This window comes from Acanthopagrus latus, chromosome 16 (genome assembly GCF_904848185.1).
Source record: "Acanthopagrus latus isolate v.2019 chromosome 16, fAcaLat1.1, whole genome shotgun sequence".
Classification (NCBI taxonomy): Eukaryota; Metazoa; Chordata; class Actinopteri; order Spariformes; family Sparidae; genus Acanthopagrus; species Acanthopagrus latus.
Window position 1 is genome coordinate 2,435,658 of NC_051054.1, and position 22,694 is coordinate 2,458,351.

The 22,694-nt window shown below is 41.5% G+C and overlaps 5 protein-coding genes and 1 long non-coding RNA gene across 11 annotated transcripts in view; 2 read left to right on the forward strand and 4 right to left on the reverse strand.

Annotated features, from left to right (window-relative positions):
* The window catches only part of LOC119034352 (potassium voltage-gated channel subfamily H member 5-like), a 138,784-nt gene extending 119,614 nt beyond the window's left edge, over positions 1 to 19,170 (reverse strand). The window contains exon 1 of one of the 4 annotated variants that reach the window (XM_037125275.1): positions 18,874 to 19,170. The gene's annotated coding sequence lies outside the window, so the exon portion shown is untranslated. Of the gene's footprint in view, positions 1 to 568; positions 630 to 18,873 lie in introns of those variants that run through there. The other 3 variants (XM_037125273.1, XM_037125276.1, XM_037125274.1) reach the window with 3 other exon arrangements.
* Positions 1 to 20,820, forward strand: LOC119034366. Of its 2 annotated transcripts, XR_005079549.1 has the most exons (11): positions 1 to 253; positions 2,339 to 2,526; positions 2,798 to 2,908; positions 4,000 to 4,095; positions 8,004 to 8,160; positions 8,231 to 8,352; positions 8,653 to 8,742; positions 9,309 to 9,400; positions 12,162 to 12,272; positions 20,355 to 20,456; positions 20,686 to 20,820. It is a non-coding gene; the product is annotated as an uncharacterized LOC119034366 (long non-coding RNA). The 2 variants fall into 2 exon arrangements; XR_005079550.1 differs by lacking the exon at positions 12,162 to 12,272 and having other exon boundaries at positions 20,355 to 20,720.
* Positions 1,361 to 6,304, reverse strand: LOC119034358 (exocyst complex component 3-like protein 4). The gene is made up of 11 exons (XM_037125309.1): positions 5,850 to 6,304; positions 4,521 to 4,977; positions 4,311 to 4,428; positions 3,925 to 4,029; positions 3,734 to 3,834; positions 3,508 to 3,609; positions 3,286 to 3,412; positions 3,072 to 3,179; positions 2,795 to 2,950; positions 2,590 to 2,711; positions 1,361 to 2,497 (listed from the first exon to the last, which is right to left on the reverse strand). The coding sequence occupies exons 1-11, from the start codon at positions 5,944 to 5,946 to the stop codon at positions 2,347 to 2,349; spliced, it is 1,644 nt and encodes a 547-aa protein (XP_036981204.1). The 5' UTR covers positions 5,947 to 6,304; the 3' UTR covers positions 1,361 to 2,346.
* On the reverse strand, positions 11,413 to 15,806 carry LOC119034361. Its single transcript, XM_037125316.1, has 10 exons — positions 15,696 to 15,806; positions 15,226 to 15,343; positions 15,046 to 15,150; positions 14,783 to 14,883; positions 14,555 to 14,656; positions 12,678 to 12,804; positions 12,484 to 12,588; positions 12,159 to 12,314; positions 11,980 to 12,074; positions 11,413 to 11,687 (listed from the first exon to the last, which is right to left on the reverse strand). The coding sequence occupies exons 1-10, from the start codon at positions 15,722 to 15,724 to the stop codon at positions 11,546 to 11,548; spliced, it is 1,080 nt and encodes a 359-aa protein (XP_036981211.1). The 5' UTR covers positions 15,725 to 15,806; the 3' UTR covers positions 11,413 to 11,545.
* LOC119034356 (exocyst complex component 3-like) overlaps positions 19,522 to 22,694 on the reverse strand; it is a 5,739-nt gene continuing 2,566 nt past the window's right edge. The window contains exons 4-10 of one of the 2 annotated variants that reach the window (XM_037125308.1): positions 22,420 to 22,520; positions 22,193 to 22,294; positions 21,444 to 21,570; positions 21,250 to 21,384; positions 20,912 to 21,067; positions 20,730 to 20,824; positions 19,522 to 19,797 (exon numbers count right to left, since the gene is read on the reverse strand). In XM_037125308.1, coding sequence (XP_036981203.1) covers positions 19,656 to 19,797; positions 20,730 to 20,824; positions 20,912 to 21,067; positions 21,250 to 21,384; positions 21,444 to 21,570; positions 22,193 to 22,294; positions 22,420 to 22,520 — 858 coding nt within the window. In that variant the 3' untranslated portion in view covers positions 19,522 to 19,655. Of the gene's footprint in view, positions 19,798 to 20,729; positions 21,068 to 21,249; positions 21,385 to 21,443; positions 21,571 to 22,192; positions 22,295 to 22,419; positions 22,521 to 22,694 lie in introns of both variants that reach the window. The other variant, XM_037125307.1, reaches the window with a different exon arrangement.
* Positions 20,915 to 22,694, forward strand: part of LOC119034363 (protein FAM216A-like) — a 9,474-nt gene continuing 7,694 nt past the window's right edge. The window contains exon 1 of the mRNA XM_037125318.1: positions 20,915 to 21,025. The gene's annotated coding sequence lies outside the window, so the exon portion shown is untranslated. The remainder of the gene's footprint in view (positions 21,026 to 22,694) is intronic.

Sequence of the window (22,694 nt, forward strand, 5' to 3'; positions counted from 1 at the left end):
ATAAACCAACATCAGTGTCTATATTCTGTCCCAGCTACAGAACAACAGAAGAGACAGCGGTTGTGTTTCATATTTTAACAACAACAACGTGCCGGCTGCGGTTCGTGTTAGCTTGTGTGTGTTTGCTAATTGCTTCACATCTCACTGCTTCAGTAACGAGGGTCAGTACAAAGCTGCTTTGCCTCGACACTGACCCTCGTAAAAGGATCAGTACCAACCATACCAGACCCAGCAAACTGCACCTGAGCAACAGGTAAGTGTCAGCGCGGTTTGATAGTATTTATAGTTGCTACGAGTCTGGTGAAGTCAGCTGGAAACTGGCTAACTAGTTAGCTCCGCTTCGGTCCGCTATGTAATGGAGTTTGAAGCGAGTTTATTGTTAATAATATTACGATGGAGCTTTGTTGTCACAGTAAAAAGTCTGGAAACATGCAGACTGGAGACAGAGACGATACGAACAGTGTCCAAGAGACAAACACAGCTTTCGCTAGCTGTTAGCCGTTAGCTAGCTTGTCGTAACTGTAACAACACATACGAACAAACTAACATTATACAAACACACACTAACCATTCTGAAACGTCCTGCTGCAGCCACAGAGTCTGTACTTCTTCAGCAGCCTCTCCTTCTGGGTCCGGTTCTGGGTCAAACTGGTTCGGTTGAACGAAGAAATCTCCGCGAGCCATAGCGATACATATATACATCCACCGCAAACATTAGCATGCTAACTGCTAACGCAAGGGGCTTCCCCTCCCTGAGAGTGACGTAGCAGGAAGAGCTCTCCAAGTGGGCGTTGACAGATGGAGCTCATTAGCATTTAAAGGTGCAGGCACAGAAACAGACTGCTCTGAATAGAGCTCTGTAGAGTAACTTTTAGACAGCTGAAATTCAGGACCACAGATGGGTTTCAGGCAATGCATCTCGAATACAGAGTTGTTAGACCTCTGACAGCAGTGTGAAATTGATGAAAAACAGTATAATATGGGACCTTCAAACTCATAGTTGTTGCTCAACAGTCACAGCTGACAAATTAAAGGTATATTAAATGGCTTTTCCACCTTGACATGAGTTTTGAGAATTTAAAGCATTTTCTAGGGCTGAAGAGGTAAAAGTTTCCACTATTATGTGAGAAACATGAACAAAATATTAAGAAAAGTGAGATTAAAAATTCAAATGATGTTTTATTCCTTTCATCATCTCTTGACCTCTGACCCCTCAAGACGTCCCATCCTCCAGACTGAGATTGACTGTTCTGGGATCTGTTTACAATCAGTGTTGTGGACCTTTTCCCCTTCAAGTCTTTGTTAAGATGCTGTTGGAGTCCATCTAGTGGAGGAACAATGAAGCCAAACTCTGATTTTTCATTGAATCATACCGAAGTTTATTCACATCATTGCTGACAGAGAGACACGAGAACCAACCCAACGTACAGTAAAAGATTCTCAACAAAATAAACATTAGAATAACACAAATGTCTGAACTGAAGTGCAGCTTGTACTGTGTTAAAGGGAGAATAAAAAAACAGTAAACTCAGCCAGAAAACACATCTGTACCCCGATTTTATGAGAGATGAACACGTAAGTAACAAATGACAGTGGAGATTTTTGAAGAACTATGAAGTTTGATATTGTATCGCTGACTGTTGGTTAATGAAGCCCGGGAAGTTTTCATATAAATAAATTCAAATAAATAAAAATGAAATAACAAGTTCAAGTAAAAATCCCTTAACGTTTTTACATGTAGTGCCTAAAATACACAAAACAGATGACGGTAAACAAAGTAAAAGTAAATGTGTAACTGCATAACAGAATAAAGTTAACATTTCCTTTAAATCCTCTCTGGTCGTCATTTGATTGTCAAAAGAAATTGCACAGTTTCAGAAACTCAGTCTTAACTTAATGGTGTGTAAACTTCCTGAAAAAAATCAGGTAACTTTGCCTCAAAACATATTCCAACAAAATATTCAAAAACACATAGAAAATGTAAACAACTTTCACTTTGCTTGTTTTAAAACTAAAGTCTTGAAAAATCCATCACCCACCAAAGCACATATTAGCATATTGTGAAAGAAAAAGCAAAATTTGGTCAACAAGGGTTTAAAAAATTCCTATTCGCCTTTCCCTGAAAACACAGGAACAGTAACAATTAGGCTAACTGATGAGGAGCCTCTTGTGCACAAAGCTCATCATAATTTTGTGTCATATCGTATAAAAACCTTCTTTAACTTATGTCTGTGCATCCGTCTTTAGATCAGACGGTGGAAGCATTAACGGAACAGGTTTCCACGGGAGGCAGCTGACGTAAAAAGTCCAAGTCTGTCCTCTTCTCTGCTTGTTGCAGTCAATCCATCACCAGCAGATTAAACAGGAGTACCAGGTTACAGATCTGGGTCTGGGTCTGCACTCTGAAAGTGAGTCCAGCACCTCCAGAACCTCCTTCATCTCCCATCCAGAGAGACCCTTCCATCGCAGCAGGGCGGGCAGGAGCTCCTTGTCCTCTCTGTGATTGAGAGGGAAACACAGAGCAGAGTCAGTAAGATGCTACATTTCTCTGAATTATTGGCCACATTTTAATTTGATAGATTGATTTACCTCCACGTGGGACATTCTTTCAGCATGCTCGCTGCTGTGAGCTTCACCGCGTCGCTGTCTTTATCCTTCAGCAGCTCTTGGACCTTCAGCAGCATGAGGTTCCACTGTTGGACACCAGGGGCCTGATACAACAAAGGCTGAATGTCATGAACAAGGAATGAGAACAAGATGTGTCCAGTGATTAATACCAAACTGTTGGTCTCACCAGGTCTGAGATGGTGTCGTGGAGACTCTCAGCATCTTCAGTTACTGTCTGTCCAACATCAGGACTCCAGCACTTTCTCAGTTTCTTCTGGCTGCTTCGGATGAGATGTTTGAGGTACGTGTGAGCGATGAGCTTGTAGGCCTCATCCATCACTCTCTGAAACAAAAAGACAGACAGTTTGGTTTTAGTCCGGAACAACAGCACTTGGGTGATGTTACTGTCACTGTAACCAGTTGCAGATCTTTAAGCAGACTTTAAAAGACTATTTTCGACGTACCTTTTGTACGTCCTGACACCATGACAGCTTGGGGAAATACGCCTTCACACCAAGGATCAAGAAGAAGAACTGCTTGTTCTCAGTTTTGAAGTAATTCTTCAGGTGGATCTGTTGGACAGAAATCACACAAATCAAAACACTGGAATTTGTTGGACTAAGTAAGAAATATGCATAAACAGCAATTAAAGCATCAGTGATTATGTTGAACAGCTACCTCTGCCATGTGCTCAATAATCTCCATCAGGAGCTTCAGAGTAAAATCCTCCATGTTCTCAAGAGTTGCTGCAATTTTCTGGATCAGTGACTCGTTGATGCCTTTACTGTTGGTCTGGACGTGCTGTCTGAGAGGAAACATATAAACATAATATGCATTAAGGAAGAGCAACAAGTTTGAAGTGAAATTAATTCAAATTTGGACAAAACAGAAAATACTCACTTGAGCTCTTTACAGGTTTTCAGAGTCTTGAAGAAGTGTATCGTTTCTGGTTTGTCCATTTTTGCTTTTTTTCCAAGAATCTCAGTCTGCTCGGACGCGTACCTTCAAACAAAAAGACAATGTTATGTCTAAACAATGCAGCGCACTGACTTTAATTGGTGATAATTATCTCACTCTGTGCAGATACAGTAATTATTTTGAGGTAATAATGTATGAGGACTCTCACCTCTCCAGAAACATCAGCAGCTCCTGGAAACAAACCTCCCGGACCTCATCAGACAGTTTTGAGCTGATTTTTTGTGCTTCTTTGGGCATTGCATGAATACACTTGAAGAGAAACAAAAAGGGAAATAATATTAATAATATAGAACACAAACAGGTTAATCAGAATCCTTTCTCATGGTCTTTGATAATTACCCCAATGGTGTTGATATAAAGTCCAATGCAAGTTTCCTCTTTATCACCAATGTCCTGTCGCCTCTCAATCTGCAGGATGTTCTCCAGATGTGCTCTGACCTGTTTCTGTGGACAATAAGAGGCAGAAACAGCTGAGAAATAGCTCCTGAGAAGAAGAGGATGTATCAACAGGTATTTCTTTTATTTTGTCCACCGTATTTATGTCCAGAATCACCGCTCTGTACCAAAAACTAGCCGAACTGAACCAGTTGTTGTGGAGACTGTCTCACCTCAGCTCCTGACTTACTTGGACCTTGCACTCTCCTCTGCATGCATTTCTTAGTCACTCATGATAAGATAAGCCTACAGTGAAAAGCATGAATCATAATCAGCATCAGTATTCTTACCTGCACGTTGTCCAGCAGCTTGTTCTTTGCCTTTGCTGCCAATTCTGTGAACAGCAGGAGGTCGACTTTCTCCATGGGATCCATTTTCTGGAGGTCGGGATGACCGAGCAGCTCCTTACTGGAAGACAACCACGAATAATGACATCAGAGATGAACAGCAAAAGAACATTTTGAATTAAGTTCATGCATAGCAGATAATAGCTTACATACCTCAGATACGCATGCAGGATCCAGTTCATCAGCACAAAGGATTTCTTACAGGACTGGACGTTCTTGAGCAGCTCATCAATGTGACCGAGTGTCTGACGATGGTAGCAATTAATCAGGCATTCAGTCAAACCCATTTCCTCCAACAGAGGACTCAGCCTCAAGAGCTCATTGGGCACAGTCTCCTGCACATTGATCAGGTGCTGGTGAAGGTTCTGGTCCAGATCCGACGGCGGTTTTGGAAGGTGCTGGGACACTGATGCTTGTATGAGGCAAACAGCTCTCTGCTTCTGCTGAGCTGAGTCGGTCTCAGGCCGCAGTGAGCAACACGATCCATCCTCAGAGGGGTTGACATCAGGGGTCACACCCAGGAGTTCAGCCAGTTCCTGCAGTGGGATCTCCTTCTCCACCTGGGTGGTGCAGGTGTTCTGATCCAAGGGGTTGTCGTACCCGCTGTATCCTATGAAAGAGTTAACAGCATTGTTAATGCAAAGAAACTGTGTTAAACCCAAAAGGGGTTTCATTTGGGAGTTTCTGCACACAGCCACTAGGGGGCAATCACTATGTTTTGCTTCACTTTGGAGGATCTATTTCAGTACGTCATCCATCATTTGGATACAGTTAATGGTTGCTTGACACATACATATCAATTAAAAACCTAGATAGCAGGGTGCCGCTAACCTTTGTTCCCAGTCTGGCCCGGTGCCCACTCTGTACTGCCGCACAAAAATCCCCTGCTGCCCAAAAATCACTTTCCCTGTAAAGCTCCACTACAAAATACGCAACTCTAATGACACCAAGGACTGTAAACAAGGCCAATTATGATTCTTTCTATTAATAATTTCTCATCCATCCTCACAGCTGGCTCTTGTTTCAACCACAACATGGCACAGAGTGATTTCAGGTCACACTGAATGTGCCCGCTCAGGTATTCCCCTCCCACTCCTGCAGATCCGGTTTGATCCGGTCAGATTGCACCTGTAATATCGTCCTAATGATGCTCCAAACCTCTTGATTTAACTACATAAATCCGGTGATGCTCACAGTTTTTAACATGTTTTCCGTACTCCATTTCTTTGTCTTTTCTAATCTTTAAAACACTTGTGAATTCAGAGGAGTCAGAAGAGCAGTCTTGTTGCATTTCTCGCGAACATTTTCCTGTGGCACATGTTCTTTGCTTAGATTAACCCTTTATAGCTCAGTTTTCATTCAAGAAAAGATTAAGTATTCAACAAACTTGTACTGAAGTGGCCGTAGACAGAAGTAAGAATGATAATAATAATGATTTATGCATTCAAACCAACAACATATATATAAATAAGAGACTCTTACCATCTTGTATGTCGTTGTTGTTATTCTCTATAAGAGGCTTCCTGCTGTCTGCTCCCCAGGATTTGCTCCTTTTTCTTATTTTCAAAAACTTCTTCATCTCCAGTTGTGCAGTCCGAACGATTCAGCTCCTGCTACTGTGTCTCTGCAGAGATTTGTTCTATCTGTGAGTCAGAGCAGCTCTGTGACTCCTTATATAGGCTGGGTGGGGATTTTCCCAGCACATCATCTGCACTGCAGCCTTTCTGTTAGCCTTACTTTCACTTTCCTCTAACTGTAGCTGCTTCCCATTTTCAGAGGGAAAGCTGTTGCATCATGCTGAGTAAAAAACAACAACATGAAATATTCAAACTGCAGCTGCTGATGCTGCTGCTTCTAACAATTATAACTATTATGATACTAAAGTGTACATTAAGTATTTTGGCAACCATCCTTTTTCCTTTTTTCAGAGCTTTTTGACTGACAGCACAAATGTGCTTGTTTCAGTTTCAGGGTCCTGTTTCATGTTGTCATGTCTTATTGGGACACTTTGATAGAAACAGAGCCACGTGTCTATATCAATAATACCTGAGGGGTCAAAATGTCAACAGGGAATATGCTAACATCAATATTGTCTCATGATACAGTTTAAATGCAGATTTGTTTATAGCGTAACTTTAATATAAAATCAACATCAGTTGAATCTTCTGACTAATCGATATCTGCCTGAAATCTAAAAAACTTAAACATTGTTTGCAAAATAAGAATTCTTGACCATGTTTTTCACGTCTTAGATCTCACAGGTATATTTCTGTTTTCTCTCGTTCTTATCTGACCAAAAATATAGATTTTTGTTTTGTGGATGACACTATTTTTAGTACATTTCCCAGTGGATGTTAATGTAAACCCTGACCTTAGTTCATCATGTATCACAGACACAATCATAATCCTATTCTCAAAGCTTAGTCTTGTGATTGCTATGTTACATACATACTGATCATTAGTTTCTTGTTTTCCTGCTCACCTGAAAAGCAGAAACAACAGGGAAGTGAGAGGGAGTGAAACTCTGCGCCTTCATGTATCTGTGGATGATCAGATAACATGCATGCCTTTGTAATGAGTCACGAGTCGAAAGCTGCTGCTGTCTACAATAAATCTCCCACTGGCAAACTGTATGAAAAAGCAAAGTTGAAAACAAACTGAGGTGTGGAACAGTTTGAATTGTCTGAATGACATGTTTGTGTTCAGACCGTTGTAGGTGTTTCTCAGGCTGATAATGATTACATCAAGATTTCCATTCCAGAGAACAAAAGGCAGTTAGAGAGTGAAAGCTCTCAGGGATATTCCCCACCGTCAATTCCACATGCAAAGCCAAGGGGAATATCCAGTATCCAACTTAAGTGCTGTCTTCAGAAGAGCCGGACATTCCCACAAATCCACACATTCAAGTATTTCATTATATTTACTATTTATAATCCCAAAGTGGGAAATTCTTCTTTCCATTGTTTTTTTAATAGCAAATAAATCATAATTCAAATATTGTTTCACATGTTTACAATGTTTGGTAACTGTTTGATTATTTCGTCTTAGTTAGGAAAGTTGGGTTCTTTTAGTCTCTTCCACATGGTGGAAGGAAGGTATAAGGTGGAATGTATACAGTTTATTATTAATTCAACAATGGCATTGTATCGGTATCGGGTATCATCAGATGCACAAAGCCCAGGCATCTGTATCAGTTGGAACAGTTGGATCGATGCATCCCTAGATGCCAGCTCCCAAGGTTTCATCGCATCGTAAATGAGATGACGAGATAGATGAGAGCAGCCGTACGGCACTTTCATTTTTATCAGAAGGACGGACAGTAGTGACATGCCTAAGTTGTTGTGCATTCTTCAGATCAAAAATGTTGTGATATTTAATTTGTGGTTGTGGTTGATCGATGTATATCATAACACAGTGATTCTGAACAAGCACTGACTGTATATGAATATAGACAACACAGCAGCTCCCCTGAAGCCTCTTTGCTGAACTCATGTTCATATAAGGAGGTGGAGGGGACTGTGGATAATTTTGATGATCATTGTTTAAACAAAAAAAAAAACAATGGTCATAGTTTTCTAATACCAATAATATTTAAGACTTGAGTTTTTTTCCTTTTTGTCTGTCTTTGTGTCTCAGAGAGTGATGGATGAGGCCTACAAGCTCATCGCTCACACTCACCTCAAACATCTCGTCCGAAGCAGCCAGAAGAAAGAAGAAGAAGTGCTGGAGTCCTGATTTTGTGCAAAAAGTAACTGAAGATGCTGAGAGTCTTCACGACACCATCTCAGACCTGGTGAGACCAACATTTTGCTATAAATCACTGTAAACAGCTTGTTCATGACGTTTAGCCTTTGCTGTATCAGGCCCCTGGTGTCCAACAGAGGAACCTCATGCTGCTGAAAATCTCAGAGCTGCTGGGCTGCAACGACATCGACGCAGTGAGGCTCACAGTTGCGAGCATGCAGTCAGAATGTCCCACATGGAGGTAAATCAATCTTTTAAATCAAAATTTTGCCCATAATTGGCGAAAAGGAAGATGTGCGCAGTGACACAAGACGTTAAGAGACTTAACGGCACATTGACCAATAACCATCATCAACCAGTTTTGGCTCAGATGGATAGCAGCAACTATCAGGGAGCTTTTACACTTGAAGGAGCTTCTTACTTTGGATATTTGAAGTATATTCTGATGTTAATACATAGAATAGAGTCATGATACTCCAAATCCATGACTTGATCTTACTTTCTATTTATGGTCATGATTTGAATTTTATTTTTTTCATAGACCTGCCTCCCATGAACAGTTGGAGGGGAGTTGCTTTTAAAACCCACACACAGATCCATATTCCACCGCATCTGGTCTGTGTACCAGCGGGTACGTGTGAGTTAGACTAAATGTTGATCATTTCTGAACAAGCATTGTTCAAAAAGGAAAGGTTCAAAGGAATTTTTAAAACCTTCTCATTTCTCATTATTCAATTCAACATGAACTTTTTCTTTCTTAAGGCTACTGTATTGTGTTATGCTTATCTTTGCATTGAACCACACTTTAAACACAGACTCTGTTCAAATCTATTTTTTTAATTTATAGATGAATAGTGTGTACTCTGTATTTATCTAGACATCTCCAGGCCTCAGGAAACGATGGTATAGATGTGGGTGTGTTTTTTGCTGGTTTACAAAAAAACACATTTATTAAATCAGATTGTAGTAGATTTTATAGTGCAGAGTGATGTCATGCACATGGTTACAGACTGCTATATTATTCTGTATTATGACATGATAATCCTGAGAGAAATCCCCTTTTTGCCAGATGTGTCTATAATCTGATTACATCTTCTTTTTTATTGTTACAATCAGAATACACACACACACACACACACACATATATATCTGCATGTCATCATGATGTTATACTAAAGTGCCTCCTCCTCTCTCCAGGTGAACAGTGGACTTGTCTTCAGCTTCAGGTGGAACAGCTCTGACCTGTATGGTGATCAGACCTGGAGAGGAGAGACACCTGGTCCAACAAGGTCAGTGCAATATAGGGGCAAAAATTAAAAGCAGAAAGTGTGAGATTTGTCAGTTGCTGTTCATTAATACTCTAGTATCAGTATATTATTCTAGATAGTCGAGTCTCATTCACAGGTCGTTGAAAACCGACAGTTTGGGTTGGCAGAAGCCACTACAGTGTCTCTGTTGGGACACTAGTCTCTCTCCCTCTTTCTCTGTTTGTCTAACAAACTAATTAAAAAGGCAAACAAATTTGCAAACAAGCAATGTACAAGTTACTTCAATGATAAATAAAAGAGGGAAGCAAAAGTAGTATTTTAAATGGGTTTTTGTTTACTGAGAGGAAATATACACAGTATGTCTGAGTAGAACGCCTGCATGTATTTGATCTCATTTGTATATAATATAAATGATATAATTATATTTTATTTAACATGTGTATCTACACTGTTCAGCCACAACATTAAAACAACTGACAAGTGAAGTGATCATTGATCATCTTGTTACAATCAAATGTTCTGCTGGGAAACTCTGAGTTCTGTAATTTTTGTGGAGCCTCTTTGACAAACACCACCCACCAAAACACCGTTCAACCAGCTACACCCCCTCATGGCAAAGAACCCAAGGTGTCAAACTGGCTGCCTCATTCTCCAGATCCCAGTCCAGTTGAGCATTTGTTGGATGCACCAGAACCAACTCCCATCCATTACATCCACTGGGTGGAGCCACAGACAGCCGACCTGAATCTTATTCTACTGTCAGATCATAATGACAATTTTAGCAAATATAACAAAAAAAAAAATAGTTAACAGACAACAGCTTTAAGTTAACTCTGGATCACAGTTTGAATTGGAGTTTAAAGTTTTGGTTCAGCAGAATTAAAAATATTCTAGGTTTAGAGTCAAAACTAGAGAGCAGTGCATATTGAACTGTTTCAGTTCCAGGGTATGATGCAACAAAATTTAAACTTAAATCATGATTTAACCAGAATTAAGAGTTTATCCTTGTTGGTGCATTCTCTTGTTTCAGTAAATGAGCTGGAGCTTCAGGTGAGAGGACACACCCACTGGTCCTCAGTGAGATCACACCTGTTTACTTTAATTACCTGGACCGACCTCAGTGTGGACGGATGTGTCTGAGAGGAAACCTGCCTGAGTCGTGTTCCTAACATGAAAAAACAAGTGACATTTGCAGAAAGTCAGACGATCCACAGGCTCCATCATCTTTTAAAATTAGCCCTAATTATATTTTTCACCTGTGAGTTTGTGTAAAACTTTTATATTTCTCAGGCTGATGATTATTACAGCAACAATTCCATTCCAGAGAACAAAATGCATTGAGAGAGTGACAGCTCTCAGGGATATTCCCCCCCCAGCCAAGGGGAATATCCAGTATTCAACTTAACTACCATGTTCAGGAGAGCAGGACATTCTCCAAAATCCCAACAAACCGACACATTCAAGTTCAAGTATTTGTTTGATGCAAGAAGAGTCAGAACACCAGTGGGTGGAGCCAAAATGCCTCCTAACCCAGCTGAGGCTTTAAAAGAGGTTTTATGTGGTTGCAGGGCTGACTTTTGTTTTCGTGGCTTTTTGATGTCATGCAGACCAGAGTTCAGTTTCAACAGAGCTTTTAACAACAAATGCATGTCTGAGTCAGTATTGAGAATATAAAATCACATCAAACAAGAGAGAAAGCACTTCAATACAATACTATATACAATGGAAATAAAAGAGAGAAAGCTATCAATACGTTGGTATCTCGATAGAAATAAAACAATTAAATAGATAATTGAGTCTCCATTAGGCTGCACTGTACTTAAGGACAACACCTCTCATTCTTGTCATATCACCAGGGTTAAAACTATTCAGATTTTTGGAGGAACTTGTTGTAAAGCTGAAACTACATAATAAACCATCACCTACCAAAGCACAGATAAGCATCCTTAATTTGTAAAAGAAAAGGCACATTTTTGCATAAAAAAAAAATAATTTAATTAACTTAATTTTAATATCCTGTTAATAATTTTGAATCAAAGCTTATAAAATCATATCTTTGTCTTTAGATTAGAGAGTGAAAGCAGAAACTGAGTGGGCGAACATTTTGGAAAATCAGCTCTGTCCCCTTCTCTGCTTGTTGCTGTTGATCCTCTGTGGAGAAGCTCATTATAAATAACAGCACTCTACTAAAAAGTTCGTCTGCCTGGGTTCATGTTCAGGAAGAGCACCTAGCACCTGCTTAGTCTGCGATTTAGAGAGACCCTTCCATACTAGCAGTGTGGACAGGAGCTCCTCATCCTCTCTGTAGCTGAGGGGAAAACACAAGAAGAGTTAGTAAGATGCAGTCCCTCTAATGGCCACTAGATGCTTGTTTTAAGACAATCCAATATTAGTAAATAGCTGAGAGCCCGAACTTCTTGATATCTTGATGTAATAAAATCTCTTTAAAAGCACTTCATGAACGCCAGGACTGACAAATAGACAATGTGGCACTGTCTATATTGTGCTGTGGTACCTGCCTCTTACTCACAACAAATTATTTGACCCAATTTTTATACTGTGGCACAGTTATAGTTTGCAGAGGGCCAAAGCAACTCTACCAGGAATGCTGAATTGCCCAAACTGTGATCTTCATTGCCTCGATGTCTTTATCCTCCAGCAGCTCTGGGAGCTTCCACTGTTCAACACCAGGGGCCTGATGCAAGAGAGGCAAAACGTCATTAAGAAATAAGAACAAGCACTCTGTTTCCAGTGAATAATACCAAAATGTTGTTCTCACCAGTTTTGAGATGGTGTCGTGAAGAAGCTCTGCATCTTCAATGACTTTTTGTACAACATCAGGACTCCAGCACTTTCTCAGTTTCCTTTGGCTGCTTCGGACGAGATGTTTGAGGTAAGTGTGAGCAATGAGCTTGTAGGCCTCGTCCATCACTCTCTGAGAGACACAAAGACAGTTTGTGTTCTGACACCAACAATAACAGCAGCACCATAAATAACAAATATGTTCATTCTAATAGAATTGCTTGATTTTCATTGTTTGATGTATCAAATTAAAGTGAAAATAGATTTCCAGTGTACTGCTGAGGATGTAATTTTAAATATACCTTTTGTATGTCCGGACACCACGACACCTTAGGGAAATGTGTCTCTACATCAGATATCAAGAAGAATTGACCGTACTTGGTTTTAAAGTAATTCTGAAGGTGCATCTGTGGGACAGAAATTGTGCAAAAACATAACTTTGATATTTGTTTGACTATTTATAGGACAAAAATTAACTTTCATAATTCACAGCTACCTCTGTCATGTCAGCAACAATTTCCATCAGAAGTTTCAAAGTAAAATCCTCCATGTTTTCAAGCGTTGCCTCAATTTCCTGGATAAGGGAATCTTCAATGCCATCACTTTTATTCTGGACGTACTCCCTGAGAGGAAATATCATAAATGTCATTTAAAAGAATCGTCATCATCATTTCCTCTCCGGGAACCATGACCTTATCGTTGTGGAGAGGTCTGAGTGTCCCGATGAACCTGGGAGCTAGGTTGTCAGGAGCCATGTGCTCCCGGTAGGGTCTCTCAAGGCAAGTTGGTCTCAGGTGAGGGGCCAGACTAAGTATGGTTCACAAATACCCCATGAAAGATAGAGATGTGAGGCGAGAGACCCTGCCCACGTCCGGAGCCAGGCCCGGACGGAGGACCCATGAGTGAGCGCCTGGTGGCCGGGTCTGCCAAGGGGGAATTTGGCGAGGTCATGGAGAAGGACTTTCGGGCAGCGCCAAAGCACTTTTGGAAACCCGTCCGGCAACTCAGGAGGGGGAAACGGGGAACCATCCAAGCTGTGTGCAGCAAGGATGGGACCTTGTTGACTTAAACTGAGGAGGTCATAGGGCAGTGGAAGGAGTACTTTCCACTTTCCACTGAAGGAGTGGCAAACAGGTATGGTGGTCCCTCTCTTTAAGAAGGGGGACCAGGGCTGTGCCTCGTCCCCAATCCTGTTTGTGATATACATAGACAGGATTTGAGGTGCAGTCGTGGTGTGGAGGGGTTACAGGTCGGTGGCCTGAAGATCGCATCACTGCTTTTTGCAGATAATGTGGTCTTGATGGAACCATCGGCTGTAGATCTACAATGCTCACTGGATCAGTTCGCAGTGTGTGAAGCGGCAAGGATGAGGATCAGCACCTCTAAATCTGACGCCATGGTTCTCAGAAGGAAACCAGTGGATTGCCTTCTCCAGATGGGGAATGGGTCCTTGCCCCAAGTGAAGGAGTTTAAGTACCTCAGGGTTTTGTTCACGAGTGAGGGGATGATGGGGCGTGAGATCTACTGGAGAGTCGGAGCAGCAGGTGTGGTGTTGCATGCGCTTCACCACACGGTTGTGATGAAAAGGGAGCTGAGCCGGACGGCCAAGCTCTCGATCTACCAGTCAATCTTCGTCCCTACCCTCACCTATGGTCATGAGTGATGAGTCATGCCCGAAAGAACAAGATTGCAAGCACAAGCGGCCGAAATGGTTTTTTTCCGCAGGGTGGCTGGGTTCTCCCTTAGAGATAAAGTGAGAAGTTCAGCCATCTGGGAGGGACTCGGAGTAGAGCCGCTGCTCCTCTGCGTGGAAAGGAGCAAGTTGAGGTGGTTCAGGCATCTGATGAGGATGCCACCAGGGCGCCTTCCTAGGGAGGTGTTCCTGGCACGTCCAACTGGGAGGAAACAGGGGGTAGACCCAAGACCAGGTGGAGGGATGAAATCTCTACTACTACTATTGCAAGTCACTGAGTGGTAGGTCCTGACTGTGGTTTGAACTAAACAGTACCCAACCTTATTAAAATGTCTCTCCCTTTTGCTGATGATGTGGCTCTGTTGGCTTCTTTGGACCTCCTGCAGTCAATGGGGTGGTTTGCAACTGAGTTGTCGTTAACAGGAGGTGTTGTGAGGGTCTTGTTCTTGAGGGAAGGGAAAATCAAGCGAGAGATGGAAATGTGGTTCAGTGAGGTGTTAGCTTTTGTTGTACCAATCTGCATTATCAACGCTCCCCTGTGGTCAAGAACTCTGGGTAGTTCCCAAAAGGAGGAGATTGTGGCTGCAAGCAGACAAAATGAGTCGCCTCTGTCGGGTGGCTGGGCTCAGACTTTAAAATAGGGTGAGTAGCTCAGACATCAGGAACTCAGAAATACTCACTTAATTTCTTTACATGTTTTCAGAGTCTTGAGGAAGCGTATCTGATTTGGAATGGCCTTTTTTGCTTTTTTCTCAAGAATCTCAGTCTGCTCAGCAGTGTACCTACAAGTCAAAGATCAGATCTTCATGATCAAATCTAACAATATAATTTTTTTTTTCTAAATGCATAATTGTGTTCAAAGATTTGCAGGTAAATTATTAATTCCTAAAGTAAAAATAGATTCTTACCTCCCCAGAAACATCTTCAGCTCTTGGAAACAAACTTCTCGGATATCATGAGACAGTTTTGAGTTGATTTCCTGTGCTTGTTCAGGCATGACATTGACTAACTTTAAGGAAATAAAAAAGGAAATTGATATTATACGACAAATAAACAGCCAGATGAATGTATTTAAAAAGGCAAATAAATATTTACAAAGTTATCTGTACACACAAACACAAATTAAACAGAATCCTTTCCCGTGGTCCCAAACATCTGCATTACTAAGTACCTGAATAATGTCCACATAAAGTCCAATGAAAGATTCCTCACTGTCACAAACGTCTTGGTTTCTGTCAGTCAGCAGGATTTGATCCAGACATTTTCTGACCTCTGTCTGGGGACAAAAATAGATACATAGATACAGAAACTATATATATACACACAAACATTATTCATTTACTATTTCTACCTGCACATTTTCAAGTAGTAGCTTCTCTGCTTTTGCCACCAATTCTGTCGACAGCGGGAAGTCGCCTTTTTTTATGGGAGCATTTTCTTGATGGTCAGGATGAACGAGCAGATCCTGACTGGGAGAGAACCAACATCACAACCGAGCAGGAGTCAGTTTCACCTCTGAACCTAATGTTATACTATTCAGTAATAATAAAAGAGATATTCAGAATACAAGACGTACATTGTTAACATGTCAGTTCATACAGTTGTGGAACACAGTAACCCAGTTCCAATCATATACTAGTGCAGCTGGTATTGTCAGTCTCTGTCTGTCTGTCTGTGGAAAGATTTAGTAAATATGATAGTACTGCAGCTGTGCAAGATTCAGTCAGGAAACTTCACAGGTGTGTTGATGAGTTCAAATTAAAAGCAGAGTATAAACATGCATGTGGAGATATGCAGAACATGCAGAGATGTCTTACATACCTCAGATAAGGAACCAAGACCCACTTCATCAGGTCAAAGGATTTTTGGCTGGACTGGACTTTCTTGAATAGATCACTGATGTGATCAAGTGTCTGACAATGGTAGCATTCAATCAGGCATCCAATCAAACCCATTTTCTCCAAGCTGGGACTCAGCCTCATGAGCTCATTTCGCACAGTCTCCTGCACACTGAACAGGTGCTGCTGAAGGTTCTGGTCCAGATCTGATGGTGGCTTTGGGAGGTGCTGGGACACTGATGCTTGTATGAGGTGAACATTTCTCTGCTTCTGCTGAGCTAAATCAGACTCAGATTCCACTGAGCAGCATGATCCCTCCTCAGAGAGGTTGACATCAGGGGTCACACCTAGAAGTTCAGCCAGATCCTGTTGTGGGATCTCCTCCACACTCAGCTGTTCCACCTGGGTGGTGGAGGTGTTCTGAGCCGAGGGGCTGTTGTACCCATAAGCTGCCTGGTTGTGTCCTGTAAAAGAGTCCATTTCAAGCTTTTAGTTTTAGATGAAATTAATTTGCTTTGCACTGGCTGACTACAGTAAGTAGCTACTTTGCAAAAGTTAACTTGTGTTTCGATCACTGCAGATGTCCTGAGGTCTCATTAAAAACATACACTGCCATAGGTGGCTGGTCTACAGAGTATCCACAACCACAAATATAATCATAAATTGAATATCATTTCACTTTTGATCTGAAGAATGTTACACAACGACTTAGGCATGACGCTCCCAGCTGTTTTCAATCAGACTGCATCACAGCTTTAGCTAAAGGGAGGTGTGGTCCCTCTAATGGAAGAAAGGGATCTGTGGTATGTGACAGATCAAGTCTAGGAAGGCTCCACCCTCCAACATACAGGTCCAAGGATCCAGTACAAATGTCCTGGTGCCAGACACCACAGGACATCCACGGAGGTCTTATGATCACACCTCAACAGGTCATAGCTGTCTACCTGTATGTAATTCTCACAAGCTGCTGGTACGGCCATAGATTCTTATTTTAGTCATATTTTTAATTTACTTGCTCCTGCTTCCAATACATATTCATAGACAGACAGTATGCATAATAAAACATTCTTAGCTTTTGTGTTTTGACTGTTTTAGCATGCAGAGCTCAGTGTTTTGATGAGGCATCTTTCAGGGTAGAACCCCAGACGTTCGTTACTGTACACAAATGTAATAACAATAGTCCAAATAACAAGAGGCTGGTGCATGTAAACTATGCAAAGTGCACACATGAACATAACAGGCTCTTACCATCTTGTATGTTCTCATTCATCTTACTTCTCCTTTTGGAAATGTTTTTCATTCTCGGTTTGTGTTTGCACCTTCGTTCTCTGTGCTGTGTTAGTCAGTCTCAACCAGCCGGTCTGTGATGCCTTTTATAAAGGTGGATTTGTTTATCATAACAGCAACGTACTTCCGTTTAATCTTCGTCATTGAATCACGCCCACAGAGCGAAGTTGTTATATCATGTTAAACTACTTCAACTATAAGTCTTAAGTTGACCCTGGATCACTGTTTGAATTGGAGTTAAAAGTTTTGGTGCAACAGAATTAAAAATATTCTATGTTAAGGGTAAAAACTAGAGAGGAGTTCAGATTGAATTGTTTTTGTTTCAAGGTTTGTTGCAACATAATTTAAACTTAAACCATTATTTAACCAGTATACACAGTTAATCCTTATTGGTGCATTCTCTTGTTTCAGTAAATGAGCTGGAGCTTCATGTGAGAGGACACACCCACTGATCACACCTGTTTACTTTAATTCCCCCCAGCCAAGGGGAATATCCAGTATTCAACTTAACTTAACTACCATGTTCAGGAGAGCAGGACATTCTCCAAAATCCCAACAAACCGACAGTCACTTTCGTTCAAGTTCAAGTATTTGTCTGATGCAAGAAGAGTCAGAACACCAGTTGGTGGAGCCAAAATGCCTCCTAACCCAGCTGAGGCATTTAAAAGATGTTTTATGGGGTTGATGGGCTGACTTTTGTTTCAGTAGCTTTTAATGTCATGCAGACCAGAGTTCAGTTTCAACAGTGCTTTTGACAACAAATACATGTCTGAGTCAGTATTGAGAATATAAAATCATATCAAACAAGAGAGAAAGCACTTCAATACAATACAATATGAAATGGAATAAAAAAGAGAGAAAGCTATCAATACATTGGGATCACGATATGAAAATAAAACAATGAGATAATAGAGTCTCCATTAGGCTGCACTGTACTTAAGGACAACACCTGTAGTTTTAAAGGTCCCATATTATGAAAAACACATTTTCTCTGGTCTCTACATATATAAGCTGGTCCTCCCCGAGCCAACTCCCAGAAAGAGGAAAACAAGCGATTCCTGCAGGGTCTCTGCAGCCCACCCACTGGTAACACGGCGCTCCTACAGGCTATTCAGATTCAGCTCCTGTTGTCATGTAACGAGTCATTATCATAGGCCAACCTCCTCTGAGCGGTGACAGGAGATATCTGAGAGGGGGGCGTTCATCCCAGAGGTGAAGTTCGGTGTGTCCGTCAGTGAGATAGCAGTGTTTCGCAACGTCGTCGCTCAGAGTTAGACAGACAAATAGCTCTGTTGTTGGGTGTAAAAATCAACATAAGTGCCTAAATTCTGTCTCAGCTACAGAACAACAGAAGAGACAGTGGTGGCATTTCATTTTTAACAACAACATGCCGACTGTGGTTCGTGTTAGCTTGTGCGTGTGTGCTAATCGCTTCACATCGGACTGCTTCAGTAATGAGGGTCAGTACAAAGCTGGCTTTGCCTCGACACTGACCTTCGTAAAAGGATCAGTCCCAACCATACTGGATCCAACAACTGCACCCAAGCCACCGAAAAGTGACGCCGCGGTTTGATAGTATTTATAGTTGCTACGAGTCTGGTGAAGTCAGCTGGAAACTGGCTAACTACTTAGCTCCGCTTCGGTCCGCTATGTAATGGAGTTTGAAGTGAGTTTAATGTTAATAATATTACGATGGAGCTTTGTTGTCACAGTTAATAGTCTGGAAACGTGCAGACTGGAGACAGAGACGATGCGAACAGTGTCCAAGAGTTTGGAGACAAACACATCTTTCGCTAGCTGCTAGCCATTAGCTTCATGGCAGTTACTGTAACAACACATATGAACAAACTAACATTATTCAGACACACACTAACCATTCTGAAACGTCCTGCTGCAGCCACAGAGTCTGTACTTCTTCAGCAGCCTCTCCTTCTGGGTCCGATTCTGGGTCAAACTGGTTCGGTTGAACGAAGAAATCTCCGCGAGCCACAGCGATACATATATACATCCACCGCAAACATTAGCATGCTAACTGCTAACGCAAGGGGCTTCCCCTCCCTGAGAGTGACGTAGCAGGAAGAGCTCTCCAAGTGGGCGTTGACAGATGGAGCTCATTAGCATTTAAAGGTGCAGGCACAGAAACAGACTGCTCTGAATAGAGCTCTGTAGAGTAACTTTTAGACAGCTGAAATTCAGGACCACAGATGGGTTTGGGGCAATGCATCTCGAATACAGAGTTGTTAGATCTCTGACAGCAGTGTGAAATTGATGAAAAACAGTATAATATGGGACCTTTAAAGTTTAAAGTTCTGAACAGATTCTGTAGTCAAAGTATAGTTCAGAAGATTTTTGTGAAACCTACTTCAAGGAACTTGTTGTAAAGCTGAAGTGACAAAATGAACCATCACCTACCAAAGCACAGATAAGTATCCTCAATTTGTAAAAGAAAAAGCACTTTTTTTGCATTGAAAAAAAAAATGAATTTAATTAATTTAATTTTAATATCCTGTTAATAATTTTGAATCAAAGCTTATAAAATCATATCTTTATCTTTAGATTAAAGAGTGAAAGCAGAAACTGAGTGGGTGAACATTTTGGAAAATCAGCTCTGTCCTCTTCTCTGCTTGTTGCTGTTGATCCTCTGTGGAGAAGCTCATCAAAAATGGCGGCACTCTGATACAGAGTTCGTCTGCCTGGGTTCATGTTCAGGAAGAGCACCTAGCACCTGCTTAGCCTGCGATTTAGAGAGACCCTTCCATACTAGCAGTGTGGACAGGAGCTCCTCATCCTCTCTGTAGCTGAGGGGAAAACACAAGAAGAGTTAGTAAGATGCAGTCCCTCTAGAAAACATATCTGACAATATTTTGACAAACAGGTCAGTCCGTCTCTATATGGAGTTATTTCTTATTTTTTATTATTTATTTTTTTTGGCCTTTTCTGGCATTATTATTGACAGGATAGCTGAAGAGTGTGACAGGAAAGAGGGTAAGAGAGGGGGAGTGATACGCAGCAAAGGGACCGGGGCCAGGAGTCGAACCCGGGTCCGCTGCAGAGCCTCAGCACATGGGTCGCACTTTACCAACCGAGCTAAGCGGCGCTACTACATGGAGTTATTTTAACTAAGATTCAGGAGCTGGTACACACCGCCCCTCCTTGCTGATCTGCCACCCAGATCCAGCAATCAAACAATCTGTGTCTCATCAATCTCGCCACCTGTGCCTCATTATCTCCACCACCTGCATCACTCTGATTCAATCACCCGTGAATTTATATAGGCCATTTCTCTCCTGTTCATCTCAAGTTATTAAAACCCTTCGACCCAGACTCTCTAATTCTCCACTATGGTCTCTCCCAGGATCATCGCCATTCCATGGCAAGAAGATCCTCCAGGACAGGGACCACAGTGGGGATGATAAAGCCACACCGACCAAGACATGCGCCCATCGAGACGCCCACTGTGAGTCTCAAACTCCCTTGTTCCTAGACAGTCCAGCCACTCCACAACCTTACTCAACCCCCCCTCTTGATCCAACAGCCCCGACCCCCCTTCCCTATCCTTTTTGAAATCTTCTACCAATTTAAATAAACTACCTTAACGTTTAACTGTGGCATGGTCTGAATATGCTCTGGTACCTGCCTCTTCCTCGCAGCCAATAATGTGACCACATTTTTATATTGTGGCACAGTTACAGCTCTTATAAATGTACACAGAGGGCCAAAGCAACACTACCGGGAACGCTGCATGGTCGCAACTGTGATCTTCACTGCGTCGATGTTTTCATCCTCCAGCAGCTCTGGGAGCTTCCACTGTTCAACACCAGGGGCCTGATGCAAGAGAGGCAAAACATCATTAACAAGAAATAAGAACAAGCACTCTGTTTCCAGTGAATGATACCAAAATGTTGTTCTCACCAGTTTTGAGATGGTGTTGTGAAGAAGCTCTGCATCTTCAATGACTTTTTGTACAACATCAGGACTCCAGCACTTTCTCAGTTTCCTCTGGCTGCTTCGGACGAGATGTTTGAGGTAAGTGTGAGCAATGAGCTTGTAGGCCTCGTCCATCACTCTCTGAGAGACACAAAGACAGTTTGTGTTCTGACACCAACAATAACAGCAGCACCATAAATAACAAATATGTTCATTCTGATAGAATTGCTTGATTTTCATTGTTTGATTTATCAAATTAAAGTGAAAAAAAATTTGTGAGGCAAGATTTCCAGTGGACCGCTGAGGATAAATTTCAAATATACCTTTTGTATGTCCGGACACCACGACACCTTAGCGAAATGTGTCTCTACATCAGATATCAAGAAGAATCTCTTGTACTTGGTTGTAAAGTAATTCTGAAGGCGGCTCTGTGGTACAGAAATGGTGCAAAAACATAACTTTGACATTTGTTAGACTATTTTTAGGACAAAAATTAACTTTCATACTTAACAGCTACCTCTGTCATGTCAGCAACAATTTCCATCAGAAGTTTCAAAGTAAAATCCTCCATGTTTTCAAGCGCTGCCACAATTTCCTGGATAAGGGAATCTTCAATACCTTCACTTTTAGTCTGGACGTGCTTCCTGAGATGAAACAACATAAATATCATTGAAAAGAATCGTCATCATCATTTTTACTTTCTTACAGCAAGTTAAGCCTTTTAACTTTGTACATCCTAAAGTGATTCAAATGTTCAAACTGCAGTTCTATATTGTATTGGCTGTTTTAATAGTAAGAATCGATGCTCTTCATCAAAGGGATTTGTTCTCGTGTGATCCTGGGAGCTGTGTTGTTGGGGGCAATAGCACCTGGTAGGTTCTTTCAGGGCAGATTGCAGTTCGAAGACCACATATGAATCTGCCTAGAGATGGGAAACCAGGGTAACCTCCTGAAGCCAGACCTGGTGACCGGGCCTCATTCCATGGGGTTGTGTGGTTGGGCGGGTGTAGGGATACTGCAAGTCACTCAGTGGTAGGTTCTGACTGCTGTTTGCACTGAACATCAGCTCAGAGTACCCAACCTTATTAAAATGTCTCTCCCTTTTGCAGATGATGTGGCTCTGTTGGCTTCTTTGGTCCGTGACCTCCAGCAGTCAATGGGGTGGTTTGAAACTGAGTATGAAGTGGCTTTGAAGGATTCCCTGCTGGAATTTGGTGAATCACCCTCTTCGGGTCGGGAGTGAGCTCAGGAACTAGAAATACTCACTTAATTTCTTTACAAGTTTTCAGAATCTTGAGGAAGTGGATCTGATTTGGAATGGCCTTTTTTGCTTTTTCCCCAAGAATCTTAGTCTGCTCAGCAGTGTACCTACAAGTCAAAGATCATTTCTTCATGATCAAATCTAACAATGTATTTTTTTTTTCTAAATACATAATTGTGTTCAAAGATTTGCAGGTAAATTATTAATTATGGAAGTAAAAATAGATTCTCACCTCCCCAGAAACATCTTCAGCTCTTGGAAACAAACTTCTCGGATATCATGAGACAGTTTTGAGTTGATTTCCTGTGCTTCTTCAGGCATGACATTGACTAACTTTAAGGGGAAAAAGGGGAATTGAAATTGTGCAACAAATAAACAGTCAGACAAATGTGTTGAAAAAGGCAAATAAATATTTACAAAGTAATCTGTACGCACAAACACAGATTAATCTGAATCCTTTCCCGTGGTCTTTTCAAATAGCAAGAGACACTTTTTAAACATCTGCTT